The following is a 25,469-nucleotide window of genomic DNA, read 5'->3' as shown; positions in this document are numbered from 1 at the left end:
CCTAAAACCCCTCCAAATCTTGCTTCCAGTTCCTTCTCTTGGCGCCAACCTGGGCAAAGCCCTGCAAGAGGTTGTGGTTTGAGCCTCAGCAGGGAAGGGGAAAGTCTAAATGCGGGAGCATATTGTTCATTTGACCCCAATTGTCCGAGGTCTTGAGCCCACATGGCTCCTCTCACTGGGCCAGGGATGGGACACGATGTTCCTGATTTCCCCCTAAATCTGGGGGGGGCTGGGAGGGCCAGGAGCACTTGGCAGGGCCAGGCTGTGTCCCTCTGGCTCAGTGGGACAGATGGATGCCCCGTGCCCGGGGCGTCGGAGCCGATGCACTGATTCGAGCAGACACCTTGGCACCAAAACCACCTCTGCCAAGGGCCACCTGGAGACACCCAACAAAAGGGATGGAGAGGAGGAGGAGGAGGAGGAGGAAAGAGACACCTTCATCCTCTTTGGCTGCCCCAGCTCATCTCCCAAAGGCTGGTTCAAAGGCAGCACTGTTGGCACGAGGGGAGACGTAGCATCTCTCCTGCCTTCCCGAGGGATGGGGCCATCCCCTCGTGGCTGCCTGTCTGGAGGCTGCAGACCCCAAACGAGAGCAAGAAGCTCCAGAGAAGTGGGTTAAGCTGGAAGGTCCCCAAGGGAAAGCCCCCCAAAAGGAGATTTCTCTTAGAGATTTCTCTTAGAGGGGGACCAGCCCCAGGATGGCTTGAGCTTGGTGCTGGGAGGCCAGACACGGGGTGGCTTTTCTGTAGGAGGCACAGGCTGGTGCCCATCCTGCCAGTTTGCCATTGCCACCAGCGTGTCCAAGTCCATCCCTTTGGGTGAGAAAGGGGCTGCTGACCCAAAGAGAGCACCCAAAGAGAGCACCCAAGGGGAACACTCAGTGCTCCTGCCAGCGGCTCCACGCAGCTCTTGGCTAACTCACGGCCAGGGCGACCAGCTCTCCAGGAACTCTGGCTGGGCAGGGAAGGGTTAAGCAGCTGGGACACCCTGGGTAAGAGGGGTTTGGGCAGTGCCCTGCTGAAGGTGAACCCGAGCACCACTGTGTGCAGACACTGATGGGAGCCGACAGGCGAGAGGACGCGCTGGGCTGGCGGAATTATCGGATGCGACCGGCCTGTGCCAGCGGGGGCAAACCATTAACCTCTGGAACTGGAGCAGCAACACCCCTCCTCTTCCTCCTCTTCTTCCTCCTCTTCCTCCCCCTAACCTTCCCTCCCAGGCACTGCTGGGCGTTAGGGGCTCCCCCTTCCTGGGAACGAGCAGGTGGGGAAACTGAGGCAGGAGAGAGGGGAGGGGGGTTCTGGGCCCTGGCCGTGCGTCCCCCACCATGGCCAAGGACAGTCAGAGCCATGTGGAGGTGGAGAGGAGAGGAGGAGGAGGAGGAGACAACATGCAGGGAGGCCAGATGGCAGGGTTTAATCACTGGTGCTCCTGCAGCTCCGTGGAGGAAAGACGCTGTGGGAGCAACGGGATTTCTTTCCTAATATCTACTCCAGAGTCAGAGTGGGCAACCTGCACCCCCAACCTACTTGCCCTGGTGGGGCTGGGGGTGCTGCTCAGGGGTGTAGACCCAAAGCAGAGGGTGTCCCCCCCCCCCCACCTGTCACCTGCCAAGAGCGATGTGGAGGGTGGTGAGAAAACAGCCATTATTGTAATGAATGAAACACGCTAGTGATTTTTATGAGAATTCCCTGCCTGGTGGGTGACTTGGTATCTGCTCGGCCCCCTCTACCTAATATTTTATGGATGTGCCCCCTGGAGGTGTTGATACAGGGTGTTACACTCCCAGATGATAACAATTCCATGCCTGGGAGGGAGGAGGGGGGGGGGGTGGATGCAGACAGAGAAGCTCCCTGACCCATCGCCAGGGCACATCGAGGACCAGCTGGACCCACCACTTCAGGGCAGCTGGACACCTGCCCTCCCCATGATTTCAGCTGGCAGTTTGGGGAGGAGAAGGGAGGGAGCAGCTCTGGTTTTGGGGGGTGGTTTCATCACGCCTCCTCTCTGCCCCAGCACCCCTCCAGTCTCCTGCCTCTCCCTCCCTGCTCCTTTTTGGCAGGGTTTGGGAACAAAAGCAGCGCCCTCCTCCCGGTGCCTCGTGTGTTTCCTTGGCAACAGCTATTTGGAAGCTCCTGCAGCTTCAGGAGCTCTCCTGGTGGCACTTGAGGCCCGGGCAGGAGAAGGTCTCTGCCTTTAAGAGGCAACACTTGAGCCAGAGGGGAAAAAAAATGAAGGATAAAGGCAGAAATGAGGAGCTGCTTGTGGGTTTCTGCAGGTTCGGGAGCTTTGAGGTTCACAAGGTGGCTTTGCTGCTGAAGCTTCTCCTTTATCCAGGGTGTCTGGGTCTTCTGCTGAAGGAGCAGGGCCCTGGGTATCCCTGGGAATGGGTTTGTTCCATACCTGTGGGCAGCCAGTGTTGGCAGCTGGGGTGATGCTGAAAGCTGCTGCTGGAGGGTCTGGGAAGGTGATGGTGGTGGGGCTGACGCCTGGCCAGGCCATGGGATGCTTCTCCATGAGGTGCCTGAGGTGGGGGGGGGGGGGTGGATGGAAAAGGGGAGTCAGGTCCTGGCAAGGCAAGCAGGGGCAGAGGGGATGATGGCACCCTCAGGTTGTCCCCAGGCCCAGCACCTCATGTTCACCAGCAGCTCCCCAGCACGGCCATCACTCACTTGTACTCCTGCATCTTGGTCACCACTCTGGCCACGGCCACCAGGACCCCCGGGGGGTTGGCCAAGGGGGCTGACAACCCCTGCAGCAGCACCTGGGAGGTATTGGGGGGACATAGTGAGGGCTCAGCAAATAGGGGCGGGGTGGGGATGGAGGTAAAACCTGCATCAGTGACCCCCAGGGCAGGAGACAAGATGCAGCATCCGAGCCGAGATGCTCTTGTCCATCCTAGACCTTGTCCAGCTCCTGTCCCCAAGGCCACCTCTCACCTCCAGGGCCAGGTGGCTGAATCCAGGGCAGGGAGGGAGGAAGCTCCTTTTGCGGGTGATGGTGACGTGCAGGACTGTCCCCACGGGGTCCTGTGGCCTGGGCTGTTTGTGGAGGAGACCAAAGCATGGGAGGAAGAAAGGTGGAGGCCACCAAAGGTCGGTGCTGGGCACCCAAACAGCCAAATCACTGGCAATAAAGCCCCAACTGATCATTAAAACTCACTGTCCCCCCCCCAACCCTGCTCCCCGAGCCTTCCCAGAAAAGATCAATATAATAAATCCTCCTGCATTTAAATCTTTAATGACTCCCAATCCCTGAGCAGGGAAGAGGAAACTCATTTCTGCCAGCCAGAGCAAAGAGGAGGCTGACCTGGGGGTAGTGGTGAGTGAATTTGCCAGGTCTCAGCTGGACAAGGAGCTATCAAGCCAAGTCCCTGGGACTGTGGACGTGTTGGCAGAGAGAAATCCCCACCCAGGGGCTTGGGAAACATCTTCTTTCCAGGGCTGGCTACCCACCTTAATGAATGGCCTGTTTAATGGACCCTTTAACCTATGGCTGCTGGAGGACACAGCCTGGTCTTGCATCTCCTTCCCCAGGAAGTGAAAGCACTTCCCAACGTGCAACCCCACGAGTTTGTTTGTTTTTTTTCCCTCCACCTTTTCCCATCAGGGATGAAAAAAACCCCACCAAGCCCAGCACAAGGCCTGCCTTGTTCCCACCTCCTGGGAAGCCCGAGCAGCGTTTTGCTCACAAGCCTCTTTCAGCACTTCCTCCCACTTGCCAAAGGCAGGTTTCCCACCAGGATTACAACGTTACACAAGGCTCCCTTTGCCCACAGCTCCCAGCTACAGCTGGGGGTGGAAATCAAGAGTTAGCAGCAGGAATAAGCAGCAGGATGGAAGGGCAGGAGCTGTACCTACCAACACCAGCCTGCAGTGGTGGGGCTGGAAGGGCTGGAGGTGCCTCACTGGCAGCTGGAATGTCCCCAGGGCCTCTTTGGTGGCTTGGTCTGCCAGGGTGAGAGTCAGGGCTGGAAGGGAGAAGGTGGGCCATCAGGGTGAGCAGGGCCAGCAGCAGGATTTGGGGAAGGGGAAGGCAGGGGAAGGGACGGGTGAGAGGTTTGGGGAAGGTCTGGGTGAGGAAGGGACAGAGGTGATGGGAACATCAACTCCCCCTTCAGCAGCCCCTTCCCCTGGCAGGTGATGGTGGGGTGGGCAGGACTGCACCCTCCTGGCTTGATAGACACCCCCCTGCATCCCGAGGAGCCACCGAGAGCACTTTCCCAGCAGAAGTCAAACCACCAAGCAGCTGGCACCAACACAGCCCAAATTCCCAGTGAAGAAACTGGGATTTCCCACCGACCCCCATAATCCCCCTCCCTGCCTCCAGCCCAACCCTGCTCAGCTGCAAGGGCTCCATCCTGCCCTGAGCTCTTCCTGCCCCAGAACACCTCTGGGGTTGTGTCCCCATCTGTCCCCCCAGCAGGACAGGGTCACCCCCCGGGTGCTGGCACCTCCAGAGCTCCCCTCCCAGCAAAGCTGCAATTCAAGGGGACAAGCTGGAGCAGGAGCCTCTTATCAAAAAAAAAAATAAACAGGAGGTGATGGAAGGGAACCCCCCCTCTCTTTCTGCTGCCATCAAGACTTGGCCTCCCCTTCCCCCAGCCTGATGACTGTGATGCCACAGGTTGTGCCTGTCCCCAGAATGGAGACAGTGGACCAGGCAAGTGGATGGACCACACTTTCCCTGGCCTTTTCAAGCAAGTGCTGGCTTCCTAGGGACAGTTTGGCTTTTCTCCCAGCCCCTGGTGGAAAAAAAAAGCCACCAGGGAACATGTTTTGGGGTTGAGTGAGAGATGAGTGGCTTCTCTCTTGGTCATCACCGGTGATAGATCATGCTCAGTCAGTCCCATCGATGGAGTTTCTGGGCAAGAAGAGGATGGGAACCACATTTCTGGGCAAGAAAAGGTGTGAGCTGCACCTGGAGATGACAGCTCTGGTCTGAACCTGTGGGAGATGAAGATCTCGGAACATCTGGGAACATCAAGGGGATGGTGGGAGGTGGAGGAGCAGGGCTGGAGGTCCCGTTGGGTCTCCCTGCTTCTCTCCCAGTACCACACGGTCCACAAAGTACATGAAAAGCTCCTCAGTTTCATGAAGGTGGGAGCCAAATGGGACTTGGCGTGATGTGAAGGTTGGCTTCCATCATTTATTTTGCAAGGCTCTGATTAGAGTCAGATCCCAGCCCCTAATGCCAGGAGTTCTCCTGCAATTCCAGCCTCGGCAGCCCTTTGGCATCAAGATGTGGGTCCTACACAAGGTGTTGGGGGTGGGAAAGGGAAAGATTTGGGGTGTTCCCCCTCCTCCCCCCCAGTGCCAATTCCCACGGGATGCTCTGGAGGATGCCTGGAGCTCAGCAATGTCACCTGCAGCCCCGTATCTGGGGACAGGTCCCTCCTGATCCCACCCTGAAGATGAACCAGCAGGGCTTGGGGCACAGGTTGTCCCCAACGAAGGGGACACCCACTGCTGCTGGGGGTTCTTCAGAGCACAAATCAACCCTCTGAAGTGACAAGACTCGTGTCCCAGTCCCCAGCATCCACGTCCCCATCTCCCTCTGGTGCTCCCACCTGCCCTCCCCACGTCTTCAGCATCCATCTCCACCGTCAGCTCCTCCCCCCAGCTGGGTGAGTGGGTGGGCACCCAGGATGGACGTGTGGTCTCTGCTTTCTGCTCATCCCCTCTGCTGGTCTTACTGGGAGGAAAAAGGAGGCAAAACAGGCCAGTTACTGGGAGAGGAAGGGATGAGCACTGACCCAGCTCAGTGCAGCTAATGGCAGCCAGCCCACCCTTAGCCAAGGGGTGAGGGGCTGCACTGGGCGGGGGGGGGGGCTGCACTGAGGGGTGGTTTGGCTGCTGGATTCTACCCCAGTGGTGGGGTCTAAAGCCCCTGTTATCCCAAAAGCTGTTCCAGACCCTAGGGGCTAATTATCCAGCTGTATTGATGAAGGGACAGGGAGGAGGCTGCTGGGAAGGGAGAGAGAAGATTGAATGTTAATGACCCCCATCATTAAACCCATCACAGAACGAGGCTGAGCAATAATTAGAGTGGTGTTGGCAGCTACAGCCCTGGGTAATTCTTCTCCTGGGCTGGTGCAAGGCCATCACCACCACCAACCACCTCTTGCAGGGCTGTTCCTTCCACTTTGATCAACAGATCATCAATTCATCACGAGCTGATGCCCCTCACCCCATGAAGGGGGCTGGGAGATCTTTTAGAGGGTCTGCCCTGCCCAGAGAGACACTTGGTGTTATCTCAGGAGGGTAAGAAGGTTGTGGCAGGGTCCCACCACCTGATGACCTGGTGGCTTCAAGCATCCTCCCTCCCCGACTGGAGAGTGAGGGGAAAAGGTGACCTGGCATCAGGCCAAGGTGACACTGATGTCCCCAGCCCTGGCAAAGGGTTGCTGTGGATGTGAAGATGATACATGGCCCAGAGCTGGTTCCTCCTGGAAAGCTCTTGCTGGAGCAGAGCCAACGTGGCTCTTAGGGAGAGGTTCCCGGTGACAGAGAGCAGATGGTGGCACTTGGCCACCTCCTGGGAGGTGGAGACCCTCTCTCTGAGGGCAAGAAGAGGATAAAGGTCCTTCCAGCTGCAGCCTGAGCAGCAGGCAGTGGTGGAACCAAGCAGGTTCACCCTAGAGCCAGATGGGAGGATGCTCCGTGCCCACGAGACCTCGACCCCATCTTGGTGTTAGGGAGACAGGTCGAATGGACCCTCAGCTGTGTCTCCTGCTCCCCTTCCTTCTCCCACCCTTCTCCTTCCCCACTGGAGAAGCCCAGTGGGGCTGGGTGGGAATCAGCAGTGGGCTGGCAGTGTTCTGGAGGGGCTGGAGGCAAATCAGCTCTCCAGTAATGAGCTCTGTGGGGGATTGCTCTGCCAGCAACGTGCTCTGAGTCCGAATGAAGCCAGACCTGGGCTGGGGGGGGGGGAGGTTGGGTGGGAGGAGGAGGAAAAAAGAGGAGGAGGAGGGTGAGAACCTGCTGCTCTGGGCCCTCTTCATTATCGACTCGCCTGAGGATGAGAGAGCATTCAAACAGAGCTGTGAAGTGGGGAGGGGGAGGAACAAAACCCCCCACTTCACACAGGGGGATGTGCTTCCAAATCAAAGGCTGGGGGGCAGCAGGCACAGCAGAGATGGTTTGATGTCTCCTCCTCAGCCCAGAGCCAGCAGAGGGGCAGGAGGTGGCATCTCCTGTGAGCAGGAGATGCCCAGGAGCTAAGTGCCATGGGGCAGGACACAGCCAGGATGGCTGAGGGATGCTGATCTAGTGGGAGGTGTCCCTGTCCGTGGGGTGGGGGGGTTGAAAGTAGATGATCTTGAAGGTCCCTTCCAACCCAAACCAGTCTATCATCCTGTGCTCCCATGCTGGACCTCCAGGGCAGGCCCTTGCTGTGCAGGTCAGGAGAGACCCAGAGGAGAGCTGAAGACAGATGTCCCAGGGGGTTATTCTACACCAACACCTGGGCTGTGGTGCTGGGGGACACCATCACACTGCCACCCTGCTGCCTGTGACCCCTTGGGTGCCCAGCAAAGGGCTTGGCAGGGCCCTGCCCAGCCCTTGGAAGTATTTATTTCTCCAGTGTTAGAAGTTACCATCTCTCCAGGGTGAGCTGTGGCTCAGAGGCTGATGTGGGCCCATCTTCCAAAGGGAAGATCAACCCTGCAGGACCCAAACCCAGAGGTGTGACCTCCACTGCAGCTGCAGGATGTGACCCCAGGGATGGTGACAGTTGCCACTGCCCCTCTGTGCTCAGTGCTGAGCATTTGCTCTGGGGAAATACTCCCTGTGCCAAGGTTCAGAACGAGAGAGGAATGATTCTCATTTCCCTCTTCCCTTTGAGAAGCCACCTTTTCCCTTTGCTCCTGAGCCTCTGTCCCTGGGACAGGCCACCTCCATCCCACCCTCACCCGAGGTGGGAGGTTGGGGTGAGGAGGGGATCCCCAGAGACCCCTCTGGATCACGTTTCTTGCACCCCCTCACTCTGGGCTTAGCAGCTGAGCCCCTGGTTTATCTGGGGGTTCAGCACTGCCCTGTTTTCCTTGTGGGAACACCCTAACCCCTTCCCAGGTGGAGCACCCCATCTGCACTAGGACCTGGTGCACCCTCAAGTGAGGGGGACACGGGAGCCCCCATCCCCCAGGCTGGTTTGTTCAGCAAGTGACCTTGAGTTTTCTTCTCTCAGCTCTGAAAGAGCAGAAAGGGAGAAGAAGCAAGAGGCTCTTCCACCCACCCAGAGCACTCGAGGGGCAGGGGAAGCTGGAGGGAGCCGGGTGCTTTGTGCTGTTAATTGCAAACACTCCTGGCTCCAAGGTCATCCCTGCACAAGGCCAGACAGTGGATCCAGGAGCAGGAGGGAGGGAAAAGAAGATGCAGAGCAAACCCCCCCAGCTGTCTCTGGAGCAGGGAGGGGGAGATTTGCTCAACTTTTGGAGGATGAGGAGAAAAGCCAAACCCAGGGCCCTGGAGCAGAAGAGGAGGCACATTCTCTCCAGAGCAGGGATGAGTCCAAACCCATGCCTGGGTGGGCTCTTTTGCTTCTCAAGGTCTATCAGATTCCCCCTGCCAAGCCTTTCCCTCCCTGGCCCTGTGCACTGAGGGCTGGAAGTGATGCTCAGATCTCTGGAGCGTGGTGGGATGCTGAGGCAGGGCAGGAGCAACAGGGCTGGTGGGAGTGGTGTTGCTCCCCTCCTCCCATCCCACCCCTGACTTTTGGGGGTTGATGCTCTGGGTCAGGGTTCAGGTGGTAGCCAGGCATTTCGGGGGGGGGGTACCAGCTGCCACCATCTCCCCACTGGTGCCTCCACCTACCTCTTCTCCTTCCTGTCAGTAACAAACCCACCCCTTAACTGCAACGTGTTCCTCGCCTTGGAGAGCAACCGCCCTGCGAAACAATAACTGATTCCCTTCTGCCTTGGCTCCCTCACTATGGTTACTAAAAGGCCCCTCATGTGTCCTGCATCCCTAATACCACCCTCCCCTCCATCACTCCCCCCGTTGCCATGGCAATGCGGTGATGGAGCAGCACCAGAATGTGAAGGGAGATGCAACAATCCCACGCCCCCCTCGTGCGTCGCCTTTCGGATATCGATGTTCCCATCTCCTGAGATTATCTGAGTGTAATTGGTTTATGGAAATAGAGACAACTCCTGGCTGTGGAGTTACTCAGGCTGAGCAGGGTCCTCGGCACGGGGGGAGATGGGGGGGAAAGAGCTGGTGGGGTGATGGAGGGGGTGGCAACCCAGTCCTGCTGACCGCTAGCCAGCCCCAGCTGCCCCCAGGCCCCTGAGCCACGTCCCAGCTGCCCAGGGACCCCCCAGGATGGCCAAGTTGGCTGAGTCTGGGCAGCCCTCAGGTTGCCCTTCAGCCTGGAGCTCAGGGTTCTGCACTGCCCAGGGAGCAACAGTTTGCTCCACACGCTTTCAGGGAGTTTCCCCATCGGATGAGCCCTGGCCCTGCTTTCCCCACCCCCTGGCATCCCTCGGCTACCAGCCCACCCGCCACCGTGTGCCAGAGCCACCACCAGCTACTTTCTCCCCATTTTTCCAGGGAAGCAGTGCTGAAGCCTCCCTGGACGAGCTCTTTGGGGTGGCAGGCTCACCCTGCAGCAGCACTGAGCAGAGCAGCCTCCCTCTTTAACACAGACCAAAGCAGGACCAGCTAATTGAGTCCCCCGGCACATGCATAATGCACGAGCAGTCAAGTTCTCCTTCCCCAGGCATCCTGGTTTATTTATTAAAGCCCTCTTTTATTTACTGCTCCCCCCCCACCCCAAGGCCCAGGCAGCCTTACCCTCTGGATTCTTTAACACCATTTTACACTTTCAACATCAGGCAGGTTTTCTTCCTGACGTCCCAGCTCCCTCCTTTCCCCATCCCAGCCAGGAAGCCCGGCTGCTCTCCCCGTTCCCAGCAGCTCATGGAGCTGATGCTTGTGTCTGTCACCACTAAAGGGGTTTCCTTCCTCCCTGGGGCTTGCAGAGAGCTAAGAACAGGGTGACAAATCTTAAACTGCCCCATGGTGTCCCCTCTGCAGATGCTGGGTACTCACACGATGACATAGGGCCACGGCACCCGGCCCTCCCGTGTGGCTGGCAGGTTGGTGGCACCGTGGAGGGTGACAGTGATGGCTTCTTTCCCCACCTGGGCCACATGCCCCCTGCCAGCCCCCCCTGCAGGCCTGGGTTCCTCTCTCCCAGCAGGGGACTCGGATACCTGTCAGGAGGAAGCGAGGATGTCAAGGTGAGGAGCGGCTGGCGAAGCTTCAGGCATGTCCTTGTCACCCAACCTCGTTCCCGTGGCCCCAGTGCTGAGAGCCCAGGTGGGGGAGACCATGTCCCCAGCACATCCCCATCACCCACACTTGTTCCCACAACCCCTGCTTGATGCTGAAAGCCTGGATGGAGGAGAACAAGTTGGGGAGATGGTGTTCTCAGCACATCTCCGTTGCCCAAGCTGGTCCTCAAGACCTCTGCTTGATGCTGTGAGCCCAGATGGAGGAGAACAAGTTGGGGAGATGATGTCCCTGGCACATCCCCATCACAGCTCCCTCCTCCCTGTCCCCAGGGCCCAGCTGCAGAGCTGCACCAGGGATGTCACCAGCCCATGGCAGGGCCACAACAGGTGCCAGGCTTGGCAGGAGGATGTGCAGCAGCAGGGAAACATCCTGCATGGGGGGAAACCAGCCCAGCATCCCTACTAGTGTGGGCCCAACTCCACCATGCTCCAACCAGGGACCCAGAAGCAGGTCACCAAGACCAGGATTAACCACCTCAAGCACCTCCACATCCCTCAGACCTGCCAACAACACATCCCTGCCCTCCCCCTGCTCTCCCTTCTTGCCAGCCTGGGCAATTTCCAGGGACTTCCCAGGAACTGGGATCTCAGCCTAACCCAGGAGGAAAAGTGAGGGGTGTGAGGCAGCCCCTCCTGCTTCCCACAGCTCATTAATTCCCACCAGCTGATGTGAGAAGAGCAGCAAGAGCCACAAGCTGCCACTCCTGTGCCCATCACACCCCACCCGAGTGACAGACGCTGTCCCGTGTGTGTGTGTGTCCCCCCAGCTCCAGCCTCTCCCACCATCCCTAGAAGCTTTAACTCGCTTCACATCGCACCGAGCTGTGCCTACAAGGGGTTAAACCCCCCAGCCCTCCCCCCCCCCCCCCAACCCCTGCACCGCTTCAGACCCTGGCAAACAAACCCTGCCCGCATCCTTCCGACCTCCTGGGGTGGAAGCAGAGAGCTCCAGCCCAGCAACCAACCCTGGGGGCTTCTCAAAGCCGCTGCCTTCAAATCCCCTCCGACGCCTGGTTCTGCCTCCAAACTGCTCAGCGAGGGGCTGGTTCACCCTGAACCCCCCTTCCTTGTCACTCCCCATCCCCCCCCTCTGGCCATCAGGGGCTTGGCAGCAGGGGGGGGGTGACCCACTGCCCTGGGGGAGAACCACCCCGAACCTGAGGATCACCTGTGGGATGGAAACCTGTTTCACCAACAGACTGGGGGAAAAAAAAAATCAGCTTTCCCCATTAACCCCCCATTACCCTTTTTTTCCTGTCAGCTCAGGAATCAGCTGGAACTTGGGGGCTGGGGACCAGCTCAGCACTCAAGGAGCAGAACCCCACCCCAGATCTTTATTGACATGCTCCAGTTCCCTCTTTTATTTGTATTTTTTTGGCCGTTTTCCTGCCTTGTCCCCGTTTCCTTTCGCATCCCTGACTCCCCAAGCAGGTTTCTTTTTGCACATCTCCTCCTACCCACCACTTCTATTTCCATCTCCCTGGAAAACCGAGGAGGTTTGACTGCTAGCGAGGATCCCAGCAGGGTAATTAGTGAGGGGGTTGAACAGAAAATTCCCCAGCACTTCAGCGAAGTAAAACACAGCAGGAGAACAAAACATCTTCAAAATAGCAAGTGTGAACAATGCCAGGCTTCTCAGGCAACCGGTACCCAAAAAACTCAGCAAGGCTGTGATTAACTATCAAAAAAACCACCAAAACCCACAAAAAAACCAACCCCCACCTCAGTCACTGTTCAAAGCCAGGAAGAAATCGGGTTTTTCTTCCAGGGATGAGGGTGCCTGAGGCTCCAGGTAGAGCTCCTGCTTGGTTTTTTTTTTGGCTCTTTCACTCGGTGGGAAGCAAAAACTTCTCCAAGCTCTCAGGCAGGAGTTTGCAACCTGTGGCTCGCTGAACCAGAGGGGAAAATCAAGTCCCCGTGTCCCCCAGGGTCTCAGCTGGGGACACCTGCTGCCTTAAACATTCTCAGGTGCTTTGGAGCATCACTGACTCCCGCAGAGCATCTTGAGCTCCTCACCCCATCCCAGGCAGCACCTCCACCCCCCCCAGGGCCCCCCTTAAAACATCCTTAACGACGATTATTAATTATTCCCGCTGCAACGCTGCCAGGAGGTTGATTAACGGTGCCTGAGCTGCCACCATCATCCTAATTTGTTTTTCTATCAACTCTTTTCTCATCCGGGAAGAAGCACCGGGGCTGGGGCAGCTCCTCCACAGCAGAGCTCAGCCAAGATTAAATTGCTTCTGGCTGCGGGCTGACAAGACATAAATAGCCTCAAGAGCCCAGCGTTTAGTTCAGGGAGGACAGCCCGGGCTGGGAGCCAGCAGGGACCTCCAGGCACCAAGACTAGGACCCTCCTGGTCCTTCAAAGCAAGGACAAGCCCTCCCAGCTAAAGCCAGGAGCAGGGATCTGCTCCTCGACGGTGGGAGCCCCGAGCTTTTTCCCCCCTGCTCCCGGCAATTTATGAGCAGCTGTTGGGAATGTGTCAGTTTTACCCTCCTCTGGAGACTTCATAAAACAATAGGAGGCTCCAGGAGTGAAGATGGACTGGGCTTGGTGGGAGTTTTTCCTCCGTGATGTCTCCCCAGGCTCCTTTCAAGCCTCCTTACGGCAGTTAAACACCGACAAACTGCTTCTCCTCCCCCCCAACCCCCCTCCCCGGCAGCCGAGAGGAGGGGAAAGAGGGACACTTGGCTCGAAACAAGCAGCAGGACCAGCTCCCCAGGTTGCAGCCTCAGCCCTGTCTTACCTCGGGGTTGAAGAGGAGGGAGGGCTGGATCGTGGGCAGGATATCCCAGAGCCAGGCCAGCCTGAGGGTGCTGCGTCCCTTGGGACATTCCAGCAGATCCAGACGCCTCTCAGGGCAGGACCTCAGGGCTCAGGGATGATAAGAGCTCCTGGTACAACCTGGAGCATCACCAGCAGCCAGGTAAGGGCAAACTGGCTCCCTGATGGGCAGCGAGACAACAAGCACCTCTGGGCACAGGGGAGCCAGGGTGAGGGAGGGGGTGGGGGGAGGATTTTACACACCATCAGGCAGGAAAACGGGGTAAAAGATGGGTTTGTGGGGCACGAGAAGCCCAGCAAGGACTCGGGGGCTGATGGGTGAGCGGGTGTAGCTGCTCCTCCCAGACCAGCCTTCTCCTGACATGACTCCCAAGGGACAGCTGAACATCCCGAATCCAGGGGGTTCTGAGGGTGCAAGCTGGCTGAGCTGTGCCTTGCTGGCCCCACGTCCCCAGGCTCCACACAGGCCCCCTGCACACCCCAGGGGTGTGTCACGGCCTCACATCCCCCACCTCTCGTGGGTTGGCAGCAACTCCCCGAGCATCCCGGCTCCCGGGCTGTCTGCTCCCCTCTCCAAAGCGACCCCAGCCTGAGCTCTAATCAGATTTCAGGCTGTGAAATCTCATTTGAAGCTCTATTAATGCAGAGCTGGCATGACACAGGCCCCGGCCTGTCTCCAGTGAGTGAAACAAGGAAAGCAATCTAGCTGGGGAAAAAAAATGCAGCTCCCGGAACAAGCTCGGGAGAGTCGACCCAATGCAATTATAGTTAAAAGGAAAATTAAAACAGTGTCAGCCTTTGTCTTCCTCCCCCTCGTGGGACAGCAGCACTGAGCTGCTCCAACAGGCATCCCCAGCACCCTGGTCCTTCTAGAAGGGGTGCAATTCCAAGAGGATGCTGTCCCTCCAAAGGCCACGATCGCCCTGCGTGGGCTGCTCCGTGGGTTGCTGGGGCAGCACTGGGAGGTGTTGTCCTGCTGGCTTCTCTTTATCCCTCCGAGTTGGAGACCCCCCTCTCGGAGCTGCTTGGTGTGGGATGGGAGGAGGGCACAGCCCCCCTGTGCTCTCACCCCCCACAACGAGCACCTGGGAGAACAACCTGGAGGTTGTTCTTGCCCGACAACGTGGAGGAGGGCGAGCAAGGCAAGGCACCACCACCAGCTTCCCAAAGGAAAGGAGCCAGCAAGCACATGCTTCCCATTTCCAGGAGCCAGCCAACGGATCCTCCTCTCCTGCAAAGGCTCCAGACTCTGGCAAAGAGCAGCTCAAAACACCCAGCCCTGCCACAACCAACCAGCTGGTCGCAGAGCTCCAGCTCCACCCCAGGCTGGCTCCCGAAGCAAACCCCGGCCAATTCCAAGGGGTATTTCCCAACGCTTTCCCCCCCCCGACAGGTTCAAACCACCCTCCGAAGAAAAACGGTTCAAAACCTTCAGCAAAACCCTCAGCCAAACAAAAGCAAGAGGAAGAAAAGCCAGGCAGGAAAGCAAACACTGGCTTATTCCTCCTTTCATCTCGCCAGCCTCGACCCTCCCGGCTGCTCCAAGATCCCCAAGACACCATCACTCTGCTGCCATTTCCAAGGCCAGGGGATTATTATTTATTAGCCTTATTATTTCCCTCAGATTTGGGCTGAGCTTGATGTATTTCTTCTTCTCATTGTTATTTTTAAACCAGTTGTTTCCTGGAGGGGACCCTGCGGGAGCTCATTAGACATCACAGGGTGATTCCAGGGTGCTGGAAGGCAAAATTCTCTCCCCCTTCCCAGGAGATCAGGGAATCCCTTTGGGCTAAAAAAACCACAACAAATTGCCAAATTCATTTTTCCTTCCGTTTCTGGAGCAAACTCCCAATCCACCTGTCAAATCATGGAATGGGCCAGCAGCCCAACACCTCCTCCATTAGGAGGGTTTGACACTCTCTCTGTTCCAGGGCAATTTCCTCCCTTCCCCGCCTCTTCGAATGCAGCAATTTTCTCTTTTTAACCCCATTTGCTTTTCTCATCAAGGCAGTTAGCTGACACTTAAAGGGACGTGATGGCTTCAAATTGCAGGAATTAGAGCAGCAGCTCCTCCAGCTCGAGCTGCTTGTGCTTTACAGACGAGCAGCTTGGAGGAAAAGGGAAAAAAAAAGAACCTCTTGAGGATCTGTCTTCTCCATCGGAGAAGATTTTTGTCACCGTTTTAGCCGAGAAGACATGAATTGCCTCCCCTGCACCAGCTCATTTCCATGGCAGATCTCTACCCGGACAGGGAGAATGGGACTTTTGGAGCCTTGATGCCTCAGCACCCTCCTGTTCCGACAGGATATACCCCATTCCTTGCAAAGCTTCAGCAAACCCAAACATTTTCACGCCGAAAACTCGGCTGATTCACTCCCCAGAGCTGCTCGAGCAGCACCTCAAAGCCTCAGTTTGCCTCAGGTCCTCTTGCTGCTGGTTCCCTCGGGCAGGGAGTGGGTGCTGATCAAGGGATGCTGAGAGGCAGGGGGCAGGGATGTCAAGCCTGCTCCTCCCCAGGCTGACAGCTTCTCAAAGCCCTACAAATTGCTCGTCAGAACCGTGTTATTCATCTCACCCTCCACCCCAGGGGCCAGCCCTGCTGGAAAAGTTTGGTTTTCAGCCTCACTGGGTTTTTCAGTCAGTCGAGGCAGCTCCAGCCCCTCACCCCGGTGTCAGGGCTGGGGAGAAGGGCTGGACCCCTGCCAGCCTCCTTTGTGATGGCTGCTGTCATCGGGATGAGTGATGGATGAGGTGGCCGGGGGGACAGACAGGAGACACACGCCATCCATCACCCCCTCACAGAGACCTCTGCCCCAGCCCAGCTGCTTCTGGGGATGGGGAGACAGGAGCTTTCAGCCACCGTCATTGCTCAGCCAGACCAGGCACATCCCAAGGGCATCTGCTTCCCAGTGCAAGCATCTGAATCCCAGTGCAAGCATCTGAACCCTGGCATGAGTGTCTGCATCCCACTGAGAGCATCTGAAGCTGAGTGTGAGCATCTGCATCCCAGTGCAAACATCTGCATCCCAGTGAGAGCATCTGCATCCTGGTGTGAGCATCTGCATCCCAGTGCAAACATCTGCATCCCAGTGAGAGCATCTGCGTCCTGGTGTGAGCATCTGCATCCCAGTGCAAACATCTGCATCCCAGTGAGAGCATCTGCATCCTGGTGTGAGCATCTGCATCCTGGTGTGAGCATCTGCATCCCAGTGCAAGCACCTGAATCCTGGTGTGAGCACCTGCATCCCAGTGTGAACTCCTGAATCCCAGCACAAGCACCTGCATCCCAGTGTGAGCATCTGCATCCCAGTGTGAATTCCTGAATCCCAGTGCAAACTCCTGAATCCCAGTGCAAACTCCTGAATCCCAGTGCAAACTCCTGAATCCCAGTGCGAACTCCTGAATCCCAGTGTGAACTCCTGAATCCCAGTGTGAGCACCTGAATCCCAGTGTGAGCACCTGAATCCCAGTGCAAGCACCTGCATCCCAGTGTGAACTCCTGAATCCCAGTGCAAACTCCTGAATCCCAGTGTGAGCACCTGAATCCCAGCACAAGCATCTGCATCCCTGCACAAGCATCTGCATCCCTGCACAAGCACCTGCATCCCAGTGTGAACCTCTGAATCCCAGAACAAGCATCTGCATCCCAGCACAAGCACCTGCATCCCAGTGTGAACGGCTGAATCCCAGTGCAAGCACCTGAATCCCAGTGCAAACTCCTGAATCCCAGTGTGAGCACCTGAATCCCAGTGTGAGCACCTGAATCCCAGTGTGAGCACCCGCATCCCAGTGCAAACTCCTGAATCCCAGTGCAAACTCCTGAATCCCAGTGTGAACTCCTGAATCCCAGTGTGAGCACCTGAATCCCAGCACAAGCATCTGCATCCCTGCACAAGCACCTGCATCCCAGTGTGAACCTCTGAATCCCAGAACAAGCATCTGCATCCCAGCACAAGCACCTGCATCCCAGCATGAGCATCTGCACCCCAGCCTGGGCACCCCTGCCCTGCCCCTGCAGCCCTGCTCTCCCTACCACTGCAGATGGACAGGAATGCAGTGGCTCAGCCCCAAAACCAGCCTCCAGCCCCTCTGCACAGCCAGATGCTGACACCCCCCCCCCTCCCAAAAAAGGAGCCCAGCTCCCCCAGAGCCCTGTGCACCCTGCAATGCGTGGGTGCTTGGGGAGGCACAGCTTCACTTTTGGGATCCTGCTGAAAAAAACCAAAGAGGAGCCATATTCCTGGGGAACTTCCTTGCTCCTCCCTGGGATTTGTGCTACCCTGAGGCACTTTGCCCTCTCTCATCCTGGGCAGACTTTTGTTAGAGAAGCTGTTTAGCAAAGCCATTTGTTTGCCACCAAGATTTCCTCCTCCCCTGGCAGCCTCAGCTTGCTGTCTGGGGCCTGGGGGGGCTCGTTGCCAGCTGCTCCCAGGAGGCTGGAAACTCACCCTCTTCCTTGGTCTTCCAGTGCCAAGGAGAGCTCCAAAAGCTGGCTCCTTCCCCCAGCCCCATGGAGACCTGCTGGAAGCCAAACAGGGTCTGTTCCTTGGGGAAGGGGAATGAATTCTGGGGCTGATTTCCCTTTACAGCACCAGGTGCCTTGCTGTGAAGCTCCCGAGGGCCACCACAAGCCCTGTTCTCTTTCCCTCCATCCCCACCCCTGGGCTGGCAGCTCCAAGGCTCAGCCTCAGCCATCATCCATCTTATTGACCTGCTTGGTGCTGTGCCCAGGTCCTGGGACAACCAGGGAGCCTCTGGCTCTGCAACACGAGCGAGGCATTAAAAGAGCCAAGCGGAGCCTCCTGCTCCGTGCCTGGGAATACATTAGCTGCAGGTTGCTGGGAGATGAGAAAAATCATTATCCCCCCCCCCCTGCCTTGGCCTTTCGGGGGGAGCTCAGCACCCATCCATCACCCCCAGAGTCCTGCAGATGAGATGCTCAGCACGGAGGCAGTGTCAAGGAGCTGGGGTCCCGCTGGGATGAGCCCCCGTGGCTTGGCTGTTTGGGAAAGCCAAGCAGATGGATGGGATAGCAGGTTGGTCAGGCAGCAGCCCTGCAATGGCATCTCTCAGCCTTCTGAATGTACCCCTCTCCACGCCCCAGCTCTCAGACCTGAGTCCTGCCTGAATTTGGGAAGACACTCTGGCTCTCAAGCTGCGGGTTGGGGTTCACCTTCCCCCGGCCACAGCAGGATCGACACACAAGGTGCTCGAGTTTGGACCCTCAAGAGCAAAACCGACTCCAGACCGAGAAGGAACTCTCATGGCTTCAACCTGTTCCAGGATGCGGAATCCCAGGAGTGTTTCTGGAGACTGAAACTCCCTCCCAGCTCCACCTGCTCCTTCCCCACAGCCCAGCCCAGCTCACCCACCACAGCTCAACCACCTCCCAGCACGTTTTCCGTCACTCCAGCCCTCCCGGGAGGGTGGGGAGCCAACATCCCCCCACCTCCCAGCATTGAACTTCTAAATAAAACCCATCCTGGCAAACACGTGCCTGGTGACATCAGCAGCAGGTGATTTATTGCATTCCCTAGGGGGGCCCAGGAGCAAAATTGCATTTGTTAATGCTTCTCCTTACGCCCCCCGGCCCGGCTCCGCGTCCCGCTCCGCGCCCCAGCTGATTGCTATCGATCTCCTTGGCTTTTCTACAGCTCCAAAGAGTTTCTGTCTAGACATTTGCTGAGCAAACTCAATCAGCCTTCGCTAATGAACGTCCCTGGCCAGTCCATTTTAGTTTGGTTTTGGCTGAGGGAGGTGAAGTCAGAGCTCAAACCCAGAGAGGCCAAGCGAGGAGCCGCTCCAGGGCTTGCCGTGCTTCCCTGTCCTGCCTGCAGTGCTGGGGCTGAGCAGCTGGGTGGGGGCTCCAGCCCCCTCAACTCCTGTAAAACACACCCCCAGCTGGTGCTTCACAGCCAGTAGCAGCAGTTTATCCTGCTCCAGGGCAAGAGGGGAGGCAGGAAGGTGGCCTGCAGCACCACAGCACAGGGAGAAGGATGCCAGACCCGCAGCCGTGCCAGGGTCCAGGGTTTAGGACATCCTGATGGCACAAGCTACCAGCTGGGGAGTCCCTTGTCACCTCCCCACGCCAGCAGCCTGTAGCTGGGGGGGCTGAGGAAGGGCTGGCAGCCCCATCCCTGAGCCAGCAGAGTCTGCTGGGTGGCCCAGAAGCTGCAGAAGACATTGTCATCACACCTCCAGCTCTCCCAGCTGGAGGACATCGGTGGGGACGGGGACTCTCTGGAAGGAGAAGAGAACCCAGAAGATGCCTGGGGAGGGTTCATAAGATCAAGCCCATCTCCGTGGTGCTGTGACCCTGCTTTCTGAAGCAATGTTTGTGCAGGTGGAGCAGCCACCTCTGAGAGCAGCCCTGACAACATCTTCATCACCAGACCTGTTATTCTTCTGGCGAGTTGCAGGAAACGGAGTCCCTGGGGTAAGGGTTGTCTTTTTTTCCCCCCCCCCCTCTTTATTTGGACAGCTTTTAGAATAACTAAGGCCAGAGAAATGCAGCCCCTCTGGCTGGGTTAGCCCTGCCCTACGGTCCCTGCAGCTTTTAGAAGGGCAGATTTGAGCTGCCAGATGCAATATTTCAGACCTGTCAGGCCCAGATGCCCTTAGTTGGCATCTTAAAAGCTCCTAGGTGACACCCGGGGACAGCCAGCCTGCAGGGGTGCCTTTGGGTGCTAGAAATGCCAAGTTTGATGCCCTGTTCCCACCTCCCCACTGCCAGGCTGGGGATGTGATGGCCTGGGAGTGGTGCTGGTAGCCAAGCTGAGCTGGGGACAGGTGGCTGCGTGCCCTCAAACCCCTCCAGCTCCTCTCCAGCACCACCAAGTTCCAGCAGGCAGCTGCTGGGAGTGATGGTCTTTTGTTATTCATTTAGGGTGGTGTCTTCTCCACCCTCTGCACTCACCTGCACCAGCGAGGAGGCCAGGTCTGGGCTGGAGCCTGGAGAGAAGAGGTGGAAGCTGCTGCAGCTCAGCGCTCGCCTTGGGGCAGGCAGCGAGGAAGAGGAGGAGGAGGAGGAGGAGGAAGGACGTTCCTCTGCTGACTCACCCGGGAGCTCCGGGGAGGAGCTGAGCGCAGGGTCAGCCCGAAGTCTCTGAGGGTGAGAGAAGGGGTTTGACAGCCCAGCTTTGGACACCAGCACCCCTTTCCCAGTCCCCCCCAGTGTCCCCGGTCCCATCTCCCTCCACATCCCAAGGAGATGCCTCCCAAGGAGGTTGTGGAGTCTCCTTCACTGGAGACATTCAAAACCCACCTGGATGCATTCCTATGTGATGTACTCTAGGTGACCCTGCTCTGGCAGGGGGGTTGGACTAGATGATCTTTCGAGGTCCCTTCCAACCCCTAGGATTCTATGATTCTATGCCTCCAGGTCCCAGCTCCATCCTCTAACACTTGGGCTCACCCTTCGAGGGCAGAACTTTCCCAAAATACAAAACCCCCAAACCTAAACCAGCCCTGACCTTTCAAGTCAGAGACTGACTCCCTGGGGGTCCCTGGGGGTCCCTAACTCTGGTGGCAGGCAGGGGACAGGCACAAGGCTTCTATCCAGCCATGCTGGGGAAGGAAGGAGGGGAAACTGAGGCAGGGCTGCCCCCCTTCCCCAAGACACATGGCAAAGTTATAAACACCTCTCTCTGGATGCCTTAATTCCATGTGGGCTCATGTAGCCACCCCAGAACCAATTCCTGTCCCAAGCAGCCTGGGCTGCTCATATTTCCCTGGAGCACAGGAACCCCCAAACCCCCCCCAAACCCCCCCAAAACCGGGCACCCCTACCTGGGGGGAGCGGGCACGACCCTCGGGGGGCAGCGAGTGATAAGCAGACTCAGGCGTCGGCAGCGAGCGGCTGAGGGCAGGGATGGCCAGGGATGATGAAGATGCTGGGGCAGTGCCAGCCCCTCTGCGGTCCCTCTGGGTGCCGGGGGACAGCGGAAGGGGGGGGGAGAGCGGAGGGGGTGGCCGGTGCTCATGCAGGGAGGCGGTGAAAGCCAGACGGCCGCAGTGCATGGCAGGCTGCTCGCTGCCCGCCCGCAGCAAAGCCAGCACCGAGCTGTAGCGGTACCAGTCCTCGTCCCGCCCTGCTGAGAGCTTCATTCGGGGCTGGTCGGGGCGGGGGTAGATGGCAAAGTAAGCTTCTCCCACCCGTCTGCTCCTCTTCGCCCTCTCTGCTCTCGCCGGGAACCGCAGGACCTCGAGGTGGAGCCGCACGTCGTGGTTCTTGTCGTTCTTGCAGAAACCTGGAGGGGGGGGGGGGGGTGTGAAGTTTGGTTTGGGAGGGCTGGTGGATCCCGGAGGATCTCCTGGGCACAGCCACCAGCAGCCCTGGTTAGCTCTGCTCTGGGAACACCAGCACATCAGAGAATCGCAGGCTGGTTTGGGTTGGAAGGGACCTTCAAGATCATCCAGATCCAACCCCCCGCATGGGCAGGGACACCTCCCACCAGCCCAGGTTGCTCCAAGCCCCATCCAACCTGCCCTTCAACACTGCCAGGGATGGGGCAGCCACAGCTTCCCTGGGCAACCTGGGCCAGGCTCTCACCACCCTCACACTCCAGAATTCCCTCCTCATGTCTCACCTCAATCTCCCCTCTTCCAGTTTTCATCCCTTCCCCCTTGTCCTCTCCCTCCCTGCCCTTGTCCCAAGCCCCTCCCCAGCTTTCCTTAACATTGATAAGGCCACTTCAATACTGTCTTTGGGATATATCACCTGTGGTTTGTACCAACTGACCAGCTATAAATGGGTTATCCAGCCTGGATACACCCAGGTCTTGGCTGGAGGTGTTTGCACCCTTGGTGATGTTGGCCCCAAGCTCCAGAGGCTGGACCTGCCCCATCCACCCCGCTGAGCTCAACCAGCTTTGACTCCAGTTCAGGGCTTTGCTGTGGGGTGCAACCCTGAGCCTGGGATGTGGATCTGCAACCTGGAGCCAAGCTGCAGAGCCCTGCTCCCGGGTCACCTCTGCCACCAGCCCGTCCCCGTGGCGTCCAGCCTCCTACCTCTGGGCAGGGTAAAGGTGAATTTCCTCCTCTGGAAGGAGTAGATCTGGTCAAGGTTACCCTGTTGGATGATGTCAGTGGTGCAGGTGCTGCTCTGGATGACTTCCCCTCTGCCCACCCGGAGCTGGACGCCGGCCCCGGAGCCCTGGAGCAGCGGGTTCTCCACCGTGAGCCGCAGGCAGTAGCGACCCCGCTGGTTGAACTGGGCGCTCACCACCTCAAACTCAAAATCCAGGGTCTTCTCCTCAGCCCGCAGCCGGGAGTGCTGCAGGGGGGTGTGAGGTTCCCCTGCTCCTCCAGCCATGGGGACAGAGGTGGGATGTGGAGGGGACAACTCCTTGATTGCAGGGGTCTTGTGGTTCTCTGCCCCAGAGCAAGGGCTGGGGAAAGATTCTGAGCTGAGCCAGCTCTGCTGCCACTCTCCCTGTCTCCTGTTGGCTTCACACCTCTGTCAGCAGCTTTCCAAGAACTTCCCATCCCTGCAAGAACATCCTCGGGGACTGAGGGGAGATGCTGAGAACTTTTCCTGCCCCTTGTGCCACACCAAGGACAGGGGATTGGAACTCCAGTTTGTTTGCTGGGAACCCAGGCAACTAAATGCAAAGCACTGGCTGCCTCCCAGCACCCAGCCTGGGATATCCAGGGTGATGCCCAGAGAGGCAACACAGAGGGGTGTGGGTAGGTGTGCTGGGGTGGGTGCTGAGCCCTTGGCTTTGGGAGGTTCACCACCAAAGGGTTTGGATCCAGATCTGCTCTTTCCCATACAGGAGCATGTGTTTCTACTGGTGCAACTGGAGCTGAGCTCCCTGCCTGCTAAACCTGCTGCCCAGCCAGCTGAGCATCCAGACTTTAGTCCCACCACAGTTATTTCGGGACCCAGCTCAAGGGGTTTTTGGTGGTCTGGGGTGGGCAGGGAGGTGGAAAGACACCAGCTGATCCTTGCCAGGAGCCCCTGTCAGATCTCGTTCCCAACTTGCTGCTGACAATAGCACGTTCCCACAGCTTGCAGGATATTTCCAGTGAAACGTGAGCCGGAGCCGGGCGAGCAGATGGCCCTTCTCTGAGACAGCTCCATGTGAAAAGCCACATTCCAGGCTCTTCACGCTGGTGCAAGCTTGAAACAACAGGGTTATCCTCAGGGGGGGAAAGTGGGTTGGGGGATAAAACAGCATCTGAGAGCCTAGGGCACCAGGCTTTTGCTTTTTGTTGTTGTTTTCTAGGATGGTCCCACGGGAGCAGCCCAGGGACCTGCAAGGCAGCCAGGCAAGATCACTGCCTCCAAGAATCCCTCTGGAAGTGGGCCACGGATGGACTCACTCAGCCTAAAACCTGGTCTCTCACAGCTCCTTGCTGGTTAAAATACAGGTTGGAGTCTTGTCTTGAGGTACTGATCCCTGACACAGCCTTGGTTGCTGTGTCCGACCTCCTGCCCCGCTGAGGATGCTGTGGAGGTCAGGATGAGGACAGGAGGCCAAGGGCTGGTAACTCTGAGGTTTTTGGGCTCTGAGCTGGGGTTAAAACGGGTTTCAAGTGCTCTGTGGGATGCTAAGCTTCGAGTTGGAGAAATGGAGGCTGGGGGGGTGGGGTCATTCCCCTGCCAGTCAGGGCTGCCGGGAAGAGCGCTCATGTCTCCAGGCTGCTGGGATGTGCTGATGGTTGGGTTGCTGGAGAGGGTTGAGAGCATAAATGCTTTTAATGCTGTTGGGGAGTTGGCAGCTCTTTCCCGTGATGGCTGGAGACCACTTGGTGCTCCCAAAGCAGAGCAAGGTGGTTTTACCCAGCCAAGAGCCCAGGGATGGCTTGGATTGAGGGTGTGATGCTGCTCCGAGCTGCTCCACCAACAAAACCCTGGCAATCTGAGCTGCTGAACCCCCTGGGGATGTCACTGTCCTGCTTACCTGTGCAGCTGGGACCCACTCCAGCCCCCCCTGTGCCTCAGGGGGACCCTGTGCTGGGCTCTGCATCCCTGGGCACCAGAGCAGGAGGAACCCTTGGGGTCAGACTGGTGTCTGTGGGCAGGATCACACCCTGGTTTTCAGCTCCTGAACGCATCTGAAAAATTGCCTCTGCCTCAATTAAAACCCTGCTGGGCTCTAATGGGGGGAAATGGGAGCCAGTTCTGCCTGCTTATCCTTAACTAGCCTCTTTCATTTCCTCTCCCCCCCCCCCCCCCTCTTGTGCAAACACATTACAGAACTGCTGCTAATTACAGCATCATCAGGGATTAATTTTCCCACACTCTGACCTAAGGCACCATTCTTCACGCAGTGTTGATTCTCCCCCTCTACTTGTGAGATCCCACCTGGAGCACTGTGGCCAGTTCTGGAGCCCCCAACACATGAAGCTCCTGGAGAGAGTCCAGAGGAGGCCACAGAGATGATGGGGGGGCTGGAGCAGCTCTGCTCTGGAGCCAGGCTGGGAGAGTTGGGGTGTTCAGCCTGGAGAAGAGAAGGCTCCAGGGAGACCTTAGAGCACCTTCCAGTGCCTGAAGGGGCTCCAGGAAAGCTGGGGAGGGGCTTGGGACAAGGGCAGGGAGGGAGAGGACAAGGGGGAAGGGATGAAAACTGGAAGAAGGGAGATTGAGGTGAGACATGAGGAGGGAATTCTGGAGTGTGAGGGTGGGGAGAGCCTGGCCCAGGTTGCCCAGGGAAGCTGTGGCTGCCCCATCCCTGGCAGTGTTGAAGGGCAGGTTGGATGGGGCTTGGAGCAACCTGGGCTGGTGGGAGGTGTCCCTGCCCATCCAGGGGGGGTTGGGACTGAATGATCTTGAAGGTCCCTTCCAACCCAAACCAGTCCATGATTTTTCCCATCAGACCACACACAGCAGGGCTGGCAGGTGCCATGTCCATCATATTATCATGCCACCAGGCACAGCCAAACCTGGGACTGACACCCTTCCGTGTCCCCCCCCAAACTAAATACCAGTTTCCACACCTCTCCTGGGGATGAGGTTGATTCACTGGATGCAGAGAGGTCTCTATTTTGGCAGCCTGTGTGTTCTGTTCCATAAAATAAAAGGTGGCTGGAGCTCTGCCCGTGTGAGGGGCTCAAGGTTTGGGTCTGAAAAGCTGTGTACTGGTGATGAGAGCTGGGGGGTTTGGCCAAAAGTGGGTTCCTGCTGCCCTTAGCTCTGCTTTTCCAAGTAAAAGTCCTAAGGGAAGGATTCCCCATGGCTGCAGTGGGAGGCAGGGACCTGCTTGTGTCTTCTGGGTCATCCTCTGAGCCTCCATCCTCCAGCTCCTCATCCAGTGGCACGAGATCCAGTGGCACGAGATCCAGTGCATGAAAGGAGAAGACACTTCTTCTCCAGGAGGAGAACAAGGATTTAGGATAGACCTTGTCGTGTGGGGCCCCTTCCCCTCCCTGTTGGCCTTT

The 25,469-nt window shown here is 57.8% G+C and overlaps 1 protein-coding gene across 1 annotated transcript in view; it reads right to left on the bottom strand.

The window, feature by feature from the left end:
- CCDC33 (coiled-coil domain containing 33) overlaps positions 1 to 22,398 on the bottom strand; it is a 43,148-nt gene extending 20,750 nt beyond the window's left edge. Inside the window, exons 1-9 of the mRNA XM_051628520.1 lie at positions 22,095 to 22,398; positions 20,874 to 21,334; positions 20,002 to 20,190; positions 10,053 to 10,216; positions 5,570 to 5,694; positions 3,861 to 3,970; positions 2,940 to 3,041; positions 2,673 to 2,764; positions 2,404 to 2,524 (exon numbers count right to left, since the gene is read on the bottom strand). Of these exons, the coding sequence (XP_051484480.1) occupies positions 2,404 to 2,524; positions 2,673 to 2,764; positions 2,940 to 3,041; positions 3,861 to 3,970; positions 5,570 to 5,694; positions 10,053 to 10,216; positions 20,002 to 20,190; positions 20,874 to 21,334; positions 22,095 to 22,398 (1,668 nt within the window). The remainder of the gene's footprint in view (positions 1 to 2,403; positions 2,525 to 2,672; positions 2,765 to 2,939; positions 3,042 to 3,860; positions 3,971 to 5,569; positions 5,695 to 10,052; positions 10,217 to 20,001; positions 20,191 to 20,873; positions 21,335 to 22,094) is intronic.
- Between the last annotated feature and the right edge of the window lie 3,071 nt (positions 22,399 to 25,469).

The sequence above is a fragment of the Apus apus genome, chromosome 10 (genome assembly GCF_020740795.1).
Source record: "Apus apus isolate bApuApu2 chromosome 10, bApuApu2.pri.cur, whole genome shotgun sequence".
In the NCBI taxonomy this organism is placed as follows: Eukaryota; Metazoa; Chordata; class Aves; order Apodiformes; family Apodidae; genus Apus; species Apus apus.
This window is presented reverse-complemented; position numbering and strand designations above follow the sequence as displayed.